General features: G+C 38.5%; 1 protein-coding gene across 2 annotated transcripts in view; it reads left to right on the top strand.

Annotated features, from left to right (window-relative positions):
- LOC148850335 (uncharacterized) overlaps positions 1–16,479 on the top strand; it is a 40,795-nt gene that overhangs the window by 6,511 nt on the left and 17,805 nt on the right. For both annotated transcript variants that reach the window (XM_088946843.1, XM_088946844.1), the window contains exons 6-10: positions 8–87; positions 9,657–9,741; positions 9,845–9,976; positions 10,287–10,400; positions 10,622–10,669. In XM_088946843.1, coding sequence (XP_088802969.1) covers positions 8–87; positions 9,657–9,741; positions 9,845–9,976; positions 10,287–10,400; positions 10,622–10,669 — 459 coding nt within the window. The remainder of the gene's footprint in view (positions 1–7; positions 88–9,656; positions 9,742–9,844; positions 9,977–10,286; positions 10,401–10,621; positions 10,670–16,479) is intronic.

The following is a 16,479-nucleotide window of genomic DNA, read 5'->3' as shown; positions in this document are numbered from 1 at the left end:
TCTACAGGCCTATTCTACTGTAGGAACTCTTGATTATATGGCACCTGAAGTGTTACTGAAGAAAGGTTATGGAATGGAGTGTGACTGGTGGGAGCTACTTCTGATCCTATTTTTCTAATCAATAAATGTTATCTCAGATGCCTTCTGCTGGTGCTACTGTTTGGATATTTTTAGATTTTTTTTGGTGTTGAATGGCAGTTAAATAGTTGGAAATTTGTCTTGTGGGTCCATACAGGAGTCATACATAAAACAATTAGAAGAAGTGGTAACAGGTCAATCTTCTTTAAATGATGTCATTATTTCAGTCATGCTTATAATTCTATCCATGTGTGGTTACCTTCATGTCGTCGGTCATTCCTCTATTTCGAGCTATGTAGGGGCACATTTATGTTAAATAATTAGCTGCTAAATCTTTTCTCACTAGCTTAACCGAGGTTGAAATTGGGTTTCCTTTGTCCTTTAGGTTCTGTTTGTTTGCAATGCAAATCTGAACCAGTACAATTTCTGCACCTGGTTCATTTTTGCATTTGTTTATTTATAACTATGATTTGCGCTCTTACCTGATGCAAAATTTGCACCATTTTCCTTTTGTCTTAATTCTCTCTCATATGAAGTGGAGACCACATTGATTTGCTTCCTACCTTACTCCTCCCAAACAGATAAGCTTCCTCCTACCTTCATTCTCTTTCATATAAAGTATCATTTTACCTCTTATTTTATTTCTTGCAAACAAACAAAAAAAAGTCAAATCTGAAGCAAAAGTAAATAAGGATTTACACTCATCTCATTTTCATTCCTTATTTACACTACTAGAAATGAAATTTGTACTGCAAACAAATGGAGCCTCAGAACGTTGCACATGCATCAAATTACTCCAATGCATTCTATTGAAAATACTCATTTGTGGTATTATTCTCCCTATTCTTGCCTATTATCATCTCAACATTCTCATTCATACCATCCTCAGTTTGTGGATTTGCTGTGTGCATAGGTAAAACAAAGTTTTGTAGTCATTAACCACAAATGGGGGAATTAGAGATGGTAGTGGGATGGTTGTTTCAGTTTTGAGGGTGATTGAAGGGGCTTTGTTGGGGATTGGTGAGGGTGATGTTGTCATGGAACTTGTTGTTGAGTCACACAAAGATAATAAGGAAGGGGTGGCAGACGAAGAGAGGGAGGGTAACAGGGAAGGTAATGGAGTGAGAAATTCTCGAGGAGTGAGCAATCAGGTAAATAACGGGAAGGACAGTCACATGAAGGTCCAAGATGGGGATGAAGGAGAAGATCAAAGGCCTAGAGAAGAAGAAGGTGCAAAAAATGTATAAAAATCTAGAAGATACAGAACAAAGCCATTACAGAAGGAGGTTGCAATTGAGGATACGAAGAATAAAGGGAGGGACTCTGATGATGAGGAAGTGATTCTGGATGAAACTCATGCAATTGAAGGGATAGTTCATTTGGAAAAAGTGGTGCAAATAGAGGTAGAAGTTGGTAAATCTTTGGGGTTACATATTATTGGAGGGGAGGTTTTGCTAAAAAAATGTTTAAAGATTTGGAGGAAAGATATCTGATGCCTTTGGAGGATAAAGGAAATTCTAGTTTCTGTTCCAAAGAGAATGGTATCGATGTTGATCCAAAAAAATCTAAGTCCGTTTTAAAGGAGCTGGTGTTGGTTGTAGAAAAGAGGGAGAGGTGGCACAGGACCAGTTTTTTGAGAGAAATGTGGTTTTGGAACTGGAAGAACCAATTAAGGTCAAAGGGGTCTAAGGGAGCTGAAGAAGAACCCCAACACTGTAAGAAGATTCGACAATCAGAAAACTCCTAGAACAGTCCAGGTTTCAAAAGTGTTTGTGTTACAAGAAACCCAAGAAAAACCGATTCGAATGGCACTCAAAAATGAAAGTAAAACTGGGATAAAGAGAAGTAAGCACAAAGAACACACAGATTTATGTGGTTCGGCTTATAGCCTATGTCCACGGGCGAGAGGAGTAGAAATCCACTATGTAGTCGGCAATGGAGAAGAAATACAGAGTTGTGCACTCACAATCTCACTCACAGAATAAACCCTAAACCCCGAACTACACTCAATGTTTCACACTCTCACAAGACAAAGGCAAAGTATGGAAGAGAGAAAACCCCCGAAAAATACATAACTCTTCGTATTTGGTTCGGACCTATAAGCTGAATATGGATCAGGTTCATATCGCCATGGGGGCTACGCCCCCCCACCTCCAATGGTGATTTGTGGTGGGCTATGGGCCTACGCCTTCACCACAAACCACTATGAAATTTTGCCTTCTTGTTTTTCTCAAATTATTTCGGGGCGAATTCATAAAGCGGGTTGCCACAAAGAATTCAAGGCACAAACATAACAAATCTCCACCTTGGCTTGAATTCTCTCAAGCATCACAGAATAGCAATCTTCTTTCACCTTCTCCAACAAAAGCCTCAAAGGGCAAACTCAAATGTTGTAAACACCAATCAGGTCCAAGCAATGCTTGAACTTAGCCACAGGAAGAGGCTTTGTTAACATATCAGCTGGGTTATCTGCAATACCAATCTTCTTTACAATGATATCTCCTTGTTCTACAACATCACAGACAAAATGGTACCTCACATCAATGTGTTTCATCCTCTCATGGTACATTTGATCCTTGGTTAGATGATTGGCACTTTGACTATCATAGTAGATGACTGTCACTTTTGGACCCAAACTGAGTTCACCAAACAAACCTCTCAACCAAATAACTTCTTTAACTACCTTTGTCACTACCATATACTCAACTTCAGTAGTAGATAAGGCAATTGTAGACTATAAAGTAGCTTTCCAACTAACAACACAACCACCAATCAAACTGTTAAGATCACCTGCATAATCTGAATCAACATAACCCATCAAACTGTCACTACTCCTCCCAAACTCCAAACAAGTATTTGATGTTCCTTTCAAGTATCCGAGAATCCACTTCACTGCCTACTAATGTGTCTTGTTAAGACATGACATATATCTGCTCACCACACTAACTGCATGTGAAATGTTAGGTCGTGTACAAACCATGGCATACATTATACTCCGAACTGCACTGGAGTAGGGGACACGTGACATATTTTTCTTCTTCATCTGTCTGTGGTGATAAATTTGTTGAAAGTCTAACGTGGGCTGCAATAGGAGTACTTACTGGTTTGGCATCTTTCATGCCAAAGCGCTCTAAGACCTTCTCAACATACTTTTGTTCTGTCAAATACAACTTCCTTGCTTTTTGGTCCTTTTGAATCTCCATGCCAAGAATTTTCTTTGTTGTGCCCAAATCTTTCATTTCAAACTCACGACTCAACTGTGTTTTTAATTTGTTGATCTCAGATATTTCTTTTGTTGCAATAAGCATATCATCAACATAAAGTTGCAAGTAAACAAAAGAATTATTCGTAAGTTTCTTGAAATAAACACAATTATCATACTTGCATTTGGAGTACCCAAGAGCCACCATAAAAGAGTCAAATCTTCTATACCATTGTTTGGGAGACTATTTTAAGCTATACAAAGATTTCTTTAACAAGCCAACATGGTCTTCCTTCCCTTCAACAACAAAACCCTTAGGTTGATGCATATAAATCTATTCATCAAGTTCTCCATGCAAGAAAGCTGTTTTAACATCTAATTGTTCTAATTCCAAATTATGCATGGCAACCAAAGCAAGAAAAACACGAATGGATCTATGTTTAATTAGTGAGGAAACATCATTAAAATCAACACCTTGTACCTACTGTAACCTTTTGCAATCAGTCATGCTTTATATCAATCTTCTTTCCCTTAGATGGTCTTACCAACTCCCAAGTCTGGTTCTTATGCAAGGATTCAATCTCTTCATGCATAGCTGTCAACCACTTAACAAAATTAACAGATGAGATAGCTTCTTTATAAGTATTAGGTTCTATAACATCAACATTCTCTACAACTGATAATGCATAGGCAACCCGATCAGCATAACCATATCTTTGAGGTGGTCTAACCTCTCTCCTTGTTCTGCCTCTAGCAATAGAATATTGCTCCTCCTCTTCTTCCTCTTGTACATGTTTTTCTATCTCAATAGAAATGGGCACCTGGACTGATGTAAACTAAGGTGAGGAAGAACTTCTAACTTCTAACTCCACCTTCTTTCTTGAACCTTGTGTTTTATCTGCATTACAAGAAATAGAAGATTCATTTTTCGGGTGAAGCATAGCAGATTCATCAAAAGTAACATCTCTGCTAACTATGAATTTTGGTGATTTAGGATCAAGACACCACAATCTATATCCCTTCACACTTGAAACATAACAAAGAAATATGCACTTCTTGGCCCTAGGCTCAAGCTTGCCTTCATTAACATGTGCATATGCTGCACAACCAAATATTTTCAAGTTTGAATAATCAGGAGGGTTGCCAGACCATACCTCTTCTGGTGTCTTACACTCAATGGCTGTAGATGGAGATTCCACCTAAAATTGCTGGTTTTTGTTGGGAAGTGTATTATGGTAAAATTAATATTGTGGACAATGTACAAAAAAAGAGACCTTATTCATGCTTGTACCCCAATTGGTGCATTTAATGTAAAGTGTAGAATGAGGACCGTTATCACCTACTGATTTCCTGCTCTTTTACAGTAAATATTTGGAATTAGGTTTTTATGCTGTTTGGGGATAGGTGGAACTTGCCTCCTGAAGTAAATTTGCTTTTTGATTGGCCAACAAAGAGAGGGAAAGTAATATGGAAATGTATTAGGGCAGCCCTCTTATGGACCACTTGGGAGGAAAGAAATGCCAGAATTTTCCTGGAGAAGGAGAGAAGCATTGCTGAAATAAAAGATTGCATAGTGACAAGGGAAATCCTTTGGCTAAAAACTACTGATCTCTTTGCAGATTACTCTAGTGATGACCTTCGAAGGAGTTGGGCAGTAGTGGCCTCCACATCATCCAAGAGAAATAGGACACAAGCAAGTTGGTTACCCCCTCCGGAAGGAGTTGTAAAGTTGAACTTTGATGGGAGCAGTCAAGGCAATCTAGGACCTTCGGGTATACGAGGGATCTTGAGGAATAAGGATGGCAACATTCTATCCTTATTCTCAGGTCCAGTGGGTTATGGAGACTACAAGGGCTGAGGTATTAGCTGTGGTACAAGGATTACAGATTACCAACCAACTTGGTGTGACTAATTTGATAGTTGAAGGAGACTCCAAGGTGATAGTGGGATGGTTGTCGGACCTAGAAATTGTTGTTTGGGGATATAGGGACATCATCAAAAAAGTCAAATGGCTTACGAGAACCATGTCAGTTAGCTTTCAGTGTCTTAGTAGATCGGCAGATTCTTTAGCTAAACAAGGGGCTTCAAGGGATTCTCTATTTTTGGCTAATTTGTAATTGCAATATGAAAAGAGTTGGGTTTAGAACCACCTTTAAGGGGAGGAAACACCTCGTGCCTCCTCTTAGGGTTCTTCATGCTTGTACTATTTCTATCTCTATTTAATAAAATACTATTTATTCATAAAAATCTTGGCTGTAGATGGAGATCAATTTACTAGGTGACAAATCATATTAACTGCTTCCGCCCAAAAATCCTTGGAGAGACCAACATTTGACAACATGCACCTTGCTCTCTCTAGAGAGTTCTGTTCATACGTTCTGCAACTTCATTTTGCTATGGTGTTTTGACAATAGTATGATGCCTTACAATGCCTTCATTTTTGCAGAACTCATTAAATTCGTTTTCACAAAATTCTAAACCATTATCTGTTCTCAATCGCTTGACTTGCCTTCATGTTTGCTTTTCAAGCAATGTTTTCCACTGTTTTAAAGTCATAAATACATCATTCTTATGCTTCAGAAAATAAACCCTTACCTTCCTAGAGTAGTCATCGATGATGATAAGAAGATACCGTGCACCATTTTTTGATGGAACTTGTGAAGGTCCCCATAAATATGAGTGAACATAATCCAAAGTGCCATTCGCCTTGTGAACGGTTGTACTAAAGCAGGTTCTTTTCTGCTTCCCAAAAACACAATGTTCACAAAAGTCAAGCTTTCCTGTACTTTGGCCACAAAGAAGACCTCTCTTGCTTAATACAATTAGTCCCCTTTTACTCATATGTCCTAGCCTCATGTGCCATAACTTGGTGGTGTCAGACTCAGATAAAGATGATGTAGAAATTGCAACTTAACCTGTGATAGTAGTACCTTGTAGCACATACAGACTTCCTATCCTCATGCCTTTCATCACAACAAGAGTACCCTTACTGACTTTTAGAACTCCGCCTTCAGCTGAATACTTACACCCATTAGCATCTAGAGTGCCAAGGGAGATGCGATTTTTCTTTAAGTCCAATACATGATGTACATTTGTCAATATTCTCACAACACCATCATGCATTTTGATTCTAATTGTTCATTTTCCCACAGTTTGATAGGGGCATTATTACCCATCAATACAACTCCACCAATGATAGATTTGTAGGTGGAGAACCAATCCTTGCTGGGACACATGGTAGGAACAACCTGAATCCAGAATCCATTCTCATCCTTGGCCACACCAACCTCTGCAGAGTTAATTCTTTTTCTTTTCTTCATTATGGTTTTTGTTTTTTCAACTCATAACATTCTAACTTAATATGCCCTTTCTTTGACAATAGTTGCAGGTCAAATTCTTATTATGTCTAGATTTTGATTTAGACTTCGGTTTACTATTTGAGCCCTTATCCTTAGACCTCCCTCTTGCAAGCAATCCAGAGTCTTGACTATCACCCCTATTTATAGTCAAGTCTTTATCAATGACCACTTTAGAGAGTAATGATTTTTTTAACATCTTCAGTACTAATGGTGTCTCTTCCATAGATGAGTGACTCTCTGAAAGACTTATAGGAGGGTGGTAAGGAACATAGTAACAAAAGGGCTTGGTCTTCATCTTCAACCTTAGCATCAATATTTTGCAAATCCATGATAATAGAGTAAAACCCATCAATATGAGATTTGATAGGTGTACCTTCAGCCATACGAAATAGGAATAGTTGTTGCTTTAAGTAAAGCTTACTGGCAAGAGATTTTGACATGTATAGAGACTCCAATTTCAGCCACAAACCCGCAACAGTCTTCTCATGAATGACTTCTCGTAGAACTTCGTTTGATAGCAGCAACTGAATCATGATTAGGGCTTTAAAATCTAAATATCAAACTTCATTGATGACATGCATCTTGACTTGCCAAATGCTGAAACTAATGTTACCATCGAACTTCTCAATATCAAACTTCATTGATGACATTGCAAGTGCCAAACAAAAAATAGGGCTCTGATACCAGTTTGTTACAAAAACCCAAGAAAAACCGATTCGAATGGCACTCAAAATGAAGTAAAACAGAGATAAAGAGAAGTAAGCACAAAGAACACACAGGTTTATGTGGTTCGACTTATAGCCTACATCCACGGGCGAATGAGGAGTAGAAATCCACTATGTAGCCAGCAATGGAGAAGAAAATACAGAATTGTGCATTCACAATCTCACTCACAGAACAAACCCTAAACCCCAAAATACACCCAATGTCTCACACACTCTCACAAGACAAAGACAAAGTATGGAAGAGAAAAAACCCCGAAAAATACATAACTCTTCATATCCAGTTCGGACCTATAAGCTGAATATGGATCAGGTCCATACTGCCACGGGGGCTACGCCCCCGCACCCCCAATGGTGATTTGTGGTGGGCTAAAGGCCTACGCCTCCACCACAAACCACTATGAAATTTTGCCTTCGTATTTTTCTCAAATTATTTCGGGGTGGATTCATAAAGCGGGTCGCGACAAAGAATTCAAGGCACAAACATAACAGTTTGTAAGACTTAAAAGGGGTTTGTTTGGAGTTGGGCCTACTAAGAAGGTGAGGAAAGGTGGTAGGAGAATCTAAGAGATTCCTAAACAAGGAGATGGAGACTTGGATCCCTTATGATGTAGAGTTTTGTTCATGTGTGAGGGTCGTGTTTTAGTGGTGTTTGTTTTCTTTTGTTTTGTGGCTTGTTCGATTTTGTAAAGGGGTGGGGGATGGTTGTTTGGAGTTGAAGTTTGTTTTTTCCTTCTCTTGGGTGACTGCTGGTCACCTTCCTTTCTATTCTTTTTTTTTTTATTATAAAAAACTAGCTGTTAAGAAAGGGCCAACTTTTGAATCTAGGAGCTCTCTACCGAATCCTTTGTAGCATGCATATATATATAATATTTATATATTACATATTCATATATTTCATTTCATATCCACACACACACACACAAATATGTAGGTTAGAAGTCGTAGACAGAGGATGCCTTGTTACTATAAACTAGAAAGTTTGTATGCCTGCTGCCTTGATTTTGTAATGAGAAGACTCTGAATGTCCTCGCTTCTCAAGTTTCTTTTGACATGAAAAATGTTAAGATTGTAAAATGACTTAAAAAACTAAATAAACCAGATCTGTTCAATTAAAAAGAAAACCCTTAAATCAAGACAGTAAGTAATCTCCAAACTATGAAGTAGCAGGGTGTCATGGTCATTATAACTATGCTGCTACTTGTAATATTCCACAAAGGCAATAAAGCATTGCAGGCCCTATGGTATACCTATCATTTTCAGTTCTTTTCATATTTGTAAATTATGTCAGCTCTTTATGTTGTAGCATAGGGCTGCAAGTCGGGCTGGGTTAGGTTGGGTTGAGGCCAACCCTAGCCCAACCCTAAGTTCTAAACCCCCAACCCTAACCCTAACCTAGCTAAATTCCTTCAACCCTAACCCAGCCCAACCTGAAAACCTTCGGGTTGGGCTGGGCTCGGGTTGGGCCCAACCCAACCTTCTTCCCACCCCTTAAAATCTCGTAGAACTTCTTAATCTCAGATATTAACTCAACTTTCACTACATATATTAATCCTATGTTTTATTAGTATTTGTTTGTTGATGTTTTTATTGGTTCTTTAAGTACAAAATAAAAAAAAAAAGTGTTTGAAATGATTATAGTTTATTATGAGTTATAGCTTATAATGGATCTTTTATGGGCAGTAAGCTATGGGTGGCAAACAACAAAGAGGAGATAAATAATAAAATATTCAAAAAACATAACAAATGTTATTAAGGTTTTGGTATTTCCAATTAGGATTAAGTGAAGTGATTATCTTAAAAGAAATGATAGTATGTAGTAGGGGGCTATACAACTATCATGCATATAAACAAATCAATGTATGATATCATATATATAACATATATTTATATATGATATGTACTATAGAGTCGGGTTGCCTGAGGGGCCAACCCTAACCCAACCCGAAGTAAAGTTGGGCTCATAAATTTCAACCCTAACCCGAGCATGAACCCAACCCGACTTTTCGGGTTGGGTTCGGGCCAGTCCGGACCAAGTTGCAGCTTTATTGTAGCATGTATACTGCTGGTATATTTAATATCCAGTATATATATTTGAGCATTTTAGTTTAGATATAGAAAAACGTCCTGTTTTACATTATGCACTCTATTCATCTCCGTATGATGTGGTTTATGTGAAGGATAGCTTATAATGGGGAACTCCACTGGGTATGATATGAAATTAATTTATGAATTTCTTCTTACCTACTAGCTGTTCTCTTTAGTTAGTTTACCTTTTTTTTTTGTGTTTTTCAGGTGGTCTCTGGGTGCAATAATGTATGAGATGCTCATAGGCTATCCTCCCTTTTGTTCTGATAACCCAAGGATCACTTGTCGAAAGGTAAACACATTCTCTTGCTCCTTAGGTACACCCCAAGAGCCATGCATTATCCCATTTTGCACCTCTTTCAAGCAACAAAATGATTATTGTTGTTATGTATCAGATAATTAACTGGAAAACATGCTTGAAATTCCCTGATGAACCAAAAATATCAGATGAAGCTAAGGATCTGATCTATCACTTGCTATGTGATGTTGAAACAAGGCTGGGGACCAGAGGAGTGGAAGAAATCAAGGTAAATATCTGTTTGATATTTTTATGTTACAGAATAAGTTTGGCAGTAGTTGTTAGTAGCATCTGGTTTCCTTTTTTGATGTATTAAGAATTTGCATAGCATACATTAATAATTAATTTATTAGATGCTAGAGGTTCTATTCTTAAGCTTGGACTCATTTATGCATGTTGCTTTCTATTATTCATAAACCATTGAAGTTAAAACGCAATAGATTTATAGATTTTATTCAGATGCAGCTAGTTGTTTCTTTCCCCTTATCTTCAAGTAGGGTAGTGAAATGCTTGTATCAAGTCTTTAAGTATTTCTTCAGGCACATCCATGGTTTAGAGGCATTCAGTGGGATATGCTGTATGAGATGGAAGCTGCCTACAAACCTACTGTCAATGGGGAATTAGATACACAGAATTTTGAGAAGTTTGATGAAGTGAGTACTCCAGCCATATGATAACTGTAGTATCCCCTTTTAGTGAATGCTATTATAAATATTATTATTCTGTGCTCTATTTAATCCCTCTATATCACACCTTTTTTGACTTGAGATTCTCATATGACGTTTATCCTTATTCCTTGTTTGTAATCTCATAGATGTTGATTTTTTTCTTATCTTGCTTTTAATTTTCTGTGCTAAGTGTTTGCTCCTTATAGGTAGAATGCCCATCATCAGCATTGCCAAGAGTAGGACCCTGGCGCAAGGTACTGGATTATTTGACTTGTCTCCATTTTGTTTTGATCTACCTCAGATTGCTGAATTTTATTGTATAAATCAATTGATGTATTGCCTATGACAACTCAGTTGGGGAGATCACTTAATGTTACATCCCCGTCCTATTCCGTCATGGATATTTAAAACCACTCTAAATGATCCAAATGGTTTTCTAAATATGCTTTTTGGAGATTAGGTTCATAGTGCATGTCCATTTACTCGCAAGACACTTGAGTGCAGCCAGCTGAAGTAGCTTAATGAAGTTTACCGAAAATAATAAGTTGTTAATACTACAAATAATAATTAATAGAAAAAACTTCCAAGAATCAGAAGAGTACCTTGTGATGTTAAAATCAAGATAAACTTGAACTTGTAGAGATCTCCTAATTTTGAGCCTTATGTGCTACATGAGAACTTGTGAGGTTTTATAATCTGAGTAAAATCAGATTCATCTTCTCCCAACCAGAAATGACTATATATTGTTAGATAAATAATGATTGAACACAATGAGAAATATTTATAATAATATATGGAGATAGAATGAACTTATAGGCTGTGTGGTATGGAAGCCATGGAGCTTGAAGTTGAACACACACCCCCTCTCAGATCAGGGTCTTTGGTGCATAAGGTTAAGGGATCGATCTCTAGGGTGCAACATTTGTATCCTTGAAGCCTATACTTGCAAAATCAATGATCTCTAGTGAACCATCCAATATATGTCCAAAATAAAAAAATAAAATGCAGACTTGCAGAGCAAAAAAGAAGATGATTGTTATGCACCTTTTCTTCTGTTGTACATCGTATCTTAGAGGTGGGAACAGAGGCCTTCTTATAGAAAGACGTATTAGACATTACAAGAATTAAATGCTCACTAACACAGAAGAAATGACCCAATAACAGTTAAAAGAAGAGCAAAGAGTTAATGAGAAATTAGCTTCCTTTCATGCAAAGAAGACTGGAAGCCACTAAATTTGAAGGAAAATTTAAAATGAGAAAGCAAAATGTGGGTCAAGACCATGGACATGCAGCACAACATAGAATTGTGGTTCATTTTTTCTCAACTCAGCATACATGCATATATTTTGATAAGATTCCAGACTCTTGGCTTTGCCCATATTACATAAATGTCCAAATAGAAACTTAATATTAGCAAAAGTAACCTTTTTCTCCTAGTCCCTTTGACTAAGGGAAAAGATAAAAAAAGAAAGAAAAGGTTAAAAACAACATGTTTTCTTGGTGCTGAGATGGTATGAATCCAGAACAGGGAGAAGAGAGAAGAGAGAAAAGAGAACCAAAATTGAGAGAGGAAAGTCAACTGGCGGCGCCAGTTTGTTTATTATTTATACTAGGGTGATCATACATAAAAAAATAAAGAGAAAATTACAAAGGTGCCCTTGCGGCACTAAACATAAAATAAACTAAGTTATTTCAACACTCCCCTTCAAGTTGGGACATAGATGTAAATCATGCCCAACGTCACATAAATCATCGTGCCACAAGTGATGTAAGCCTTTTGTAAATATATCTGTCAGTTGCTCTTTGGAACTCACATATGGGGTGCACACTTCCCCATTAATAATTTTCTTTCTAATGAAGTGTTTGTCGACCTCTATATGCTTAGTTCTATCATGAAAAACTGGGTTGGCTGCAATATTGATGGCAGCCTTGTTATCACAATACAAGGACATAGGGCCATCAACATGAAAACCCAGTTCGTTCAACATATTCTTTATTCACATGCCTTCAGCCACCCCATGAGACATTGCTCTATATTCAGCTTCAGCACTAGACCTAGCCACCACATTTTGTTTCTTGCTTCTCCATGTGACTAGGTTTCCTCCCACAAAGGATCAATACCCACTAGTAGACTTTATGTCATCAACTGATCTAGCCTAATCAGCATATGTATTTACTGTAATCTTCAAATGACCATTCTTTTGGTATAATAAACCAGCTCCAGGAAACCTCTTTAGGTACCTAAGTATTCTTTCTGCTGCCTCTAAGTGTGTGGTCTTAGGAGCATGCATGAACTGACTAAGAACACCTACTGCATAAGCAATGACTGACTTGGTCATGGATAAATATAGTAGCCTTCCCACAAGTCTTTGGAATTGCGTTACATCTTTGACAACTTCACCAGAATAGTCACCCAGTCTATGATTTGGATCAATGGGAGAGTTGGCTGGCTTAACCCCTAGTTTTCCTGTATCCTGTAACAGATCTAGGATGTATTTCCTTTGAGAAATGAAGATTCCCTTTTGAGAGCGGGCCACTTCAATTCCAAGGAAATATCGAAGGGGACCTAGATCCTTCACCTCAAATTGAGTGGCTAAGAAATCTTTTAGTCTCTGAATTTCAACCTTCCAGTCACCTGTGATCACTATGTCGTCAACATACACTATCAAGGCTGCAATCTTTCCTTCCCTTCTTTTCACAAATAGAGTATGGTCAGTCTGACATTGTTTGTAGCCAATCTGCTGTATAGCAAGATGAAACTTGTTGAACCAGGCTCTCGGTGATTGCTTTAGACCATACAAAGACTTCTTTAGCCCACACACTTTTTGCTCTTTGCCCAGGGCACTAAAGCCAGGAGGTTGGACCATGTACATCTCTTCCTCAAGGTCTTCATTTAGGAAGGCGTTTTTAATCTCTAGTTGATGAAGATCCCAATCGAGATTTGCTGCAAGGGAGAAAAGGACTCTAATAGAGTTCATCTTGGCTACTAGGGCAAAGGTCTCTGCATAATCTACACCATATACCTGGTTAAACCCTTTTGCCACCAACCTAGCCTTGTACCTTTCTATCGCGTCATCAGCCTTGTGCTTCATTGTGAACACCCACTTGCACCCTACCGGTTCCTTACCCTCAGGAAGATCTACTATTTCCCACGTACCATTTTTATGTAGGGCATTTATCTCTTCTTTCATTACATCTGTCCATTCAGGTACTAAGAGAGCTTCTGCCACATTTTTGGGGATAGGGGCATTGTCAATGGAAGAAATGAAAGCATGAAAGGAGGGTGAGATGTTCTCATAGGTAACAAAGTGGGTAATAGGATACTTGTTGGTAAGAGACCTAACTCTCTTCCTTTTCGCAATGGGAATGTCAAGGTCATCACTAGATGGAATATCTATGGCAAGAGGATCAGGAACATCAATAGGAATGATAGTACAGTTTCAAGTTGCTCCATAGCTCTTGAATTTAGTTGGATCTTGCGACAACAAAAAACACGGAATGGAGGAGGGCCAGGCAAAGGAGGGAAAACAACCTGAACTGGTTTCTCCTCCACCTTACTCTCCCCCTGAGGAGAAACTGGGAAAAAAGGATTACTTTCAAAGAAAACACATCCGTAGAGACATAGTATTTCTTGGAAACGGGGTCAAAGCATCGATAGCCCTTTTGGGAAGAAGGATAACCCAAGAAGACACAAGGAATGGTATGAGGATCAAGTTTTCCACGAGTAGGAGAAATGTTTTGGACGAAACAACGACAACCAAACACACGGATAGGAATAGAGAATAGGGGGGCCTTGGGAAAAAGAAGTTGATGGGGGGCCTTGTACCCTAACAAGCGAGATGACATATGGTTGATGAGATAGGCAGCACACAACACAACATCCAACCAGAAATGTTTAGGAACATTCATGTGTATAAGTAACCCGCGAGCAACTTCAAGGAGGTGACGATTCTTTCTTTCAGCAATACCATTTTGTTGGGGGGTTCTAGCGCAAGAGCTACGGTTATGGATCCACACGAAGCAAAAAACTCTGTGAGATCACTGTGGAAATATTCTTTGGCATTGTCTGATTGGAAAATTTGGATTTCCGTTTGAAACTGAGTGAATATCAGGCATTGGAAATCTTTAATGATTTTTGGTACTTCGTCTCTGGACCGCATAGGGTACACTCATGTATATCGGGAGTAGTCATCAATAAGTGTAATGAAATATCTATAGCTAGACTTGGATGTTAAAGTAATAGGGCCCAGACATCAGAATAAACAGTATGGAAAGGAAAATCAGATTTATTATTTTTTGAAGTAAAGTGATTTCTATAATGTTTGCTTAACTGTCAAGTTTGACATGTGAAATCCGACACAGACACTGATTTAAATAAATATGGTAACAAAACTTTCAATGACTCAAAAGATAAATGACCCAAATGACTGTGCCATAACAGGACTTGACTGACAAGCTTTATTCTCCAGCATGTAAAGACCATCTACCATACGACCTCTACCAATCGTCTTCCCCAAGGCCAAATCCTATATCATACAAGAGGAAGGAAAAAAGGTTACCGAATATTTCAACGAATTTGTTATACTACTAACAAAGAACAAATTTATGGGCAGTTTAGGAACATGTAGAACATCAGAGAGGGTGAGTCCAAGAGGAAGGAAGATGGTTCCTTGACTAGCTATGGTGGAGAAAGAACCATCAACAAGTCTCACCTTGTCCCGACCAGATAAAAGATGATAAGATTGAAAACAATTGGACTTACCTGCCATATGGTTCGAGGCTCCAGAATCTATTACCCAAGGGGAGTCTGAGGGATGAGAGGACACATGGAAAGCTGTGGCAGATTTACTGTTACCTGATGTAGATGCGAAGGAAGTCGTGGGTGGAGAAGCAGAATCCATCTAGCGGGTTGCCCTCCCATACAACTCCAAATGGTCACGGAAAGAATTAATGATTTCTTCCCTCGAATCAGTCCCGGAAGGACTCATAATAGTGGTAGATGATTGAGGCTCTTGAGAGGCTAATTTGCTGCATTAAACTTCCTCTGACCTTGTTGTCCTTGCTTCTTATGTTGATTCAGCTTTTTACTCATTTCTCGAGCCCACTTCGGCTTCCCATGAAGCTCCCAACATGTCTCCCGAGTATGCCTAGACTTCTGACAATGTGTACACCATAACTTATCTTTGTCATCAACTCTCTTCTGGAAGTCACTCTTCTTGAAGGAATTTCCACCACCCATAGTAACACTCCCTTTAGTTGCTAAAGCAACATGCTCTCCCTCAGGATTATTCATCACATTCCGTCTGCTCTCTTCTGGCTGTACTAGAGCATATACTTCTTGTATTGATGGAGGTACCCCCCAATATCTGAACCCTGATAGATTCATATATGTGATTCAGCCCTAAGAGAATGGCAAACACTCATTGCTGGGAAACCAGAGACTTGTATGCTTTGGCATCTGCATCACACTTCCAGTCTATATTCTGATAGTGATCTAGTTCCTTCCAAACAGAAGTCAGGTTTGAACAGTAGATGGAGAGACTCCTCTCCCCCTATTTACAAGTTGAGGAGGCAGCCTGCAATTGATATATTTTAGCATAATGCCGTTGTTCGGAGTCTTGACAGTGTAGCCAGCCAGAGATAAGTGGAAGAGGAGAGAAGAGAAGAGAAGGGAAGAGAAGAGAAGAGAGAAAGAGAGAAGGTTTGCAATGTAACAGTACTGGCGGCGCCAGTGTTTATTTTACTGTATATAGGGCGACAAAAATAACAAGGGAAAAGACCCTTGTGCCCCTGAGTACAATAACAAACATAACAAAAATAAAAAACGAAATAAAAAACACTTTAATTAGCCAAACAGGCCCTAACAACTGCAACTAAGTTATTTTAACATTATTCCAACACTCCCCCTCAAGTTGGAGCATAGATGTCAATCATGCCCAACTTGTCACACAAATCTTTGTGCCGCACATGATGAAGACCTTTGGTGAAGATATCTGCAAGTTGCTCTTCCAAGCTGACATATGGTGTGCACACTTCTCCACTTTCAAGTTTCTCTCTGATAAAA

The sequence above is a fragment of the Nelumbo lutea genome, chromosome 5 (assembly GCF_056320005.1).
Source record: "Nelumbo lutea isolate HS-2025 chromosome 5, American lotus-T2T, whole genome shotgun sequence".
Lineage (NCBI taxonomy): Eukaryota > Viridiplantae > Streptophyta > Magnoliopsida > Proteales > Nelumbonaceae > Nelumbo > Nelumbo lutea.
This window is presented reverse-complemented; position numbering and strand designations above follow the sequence as displayed.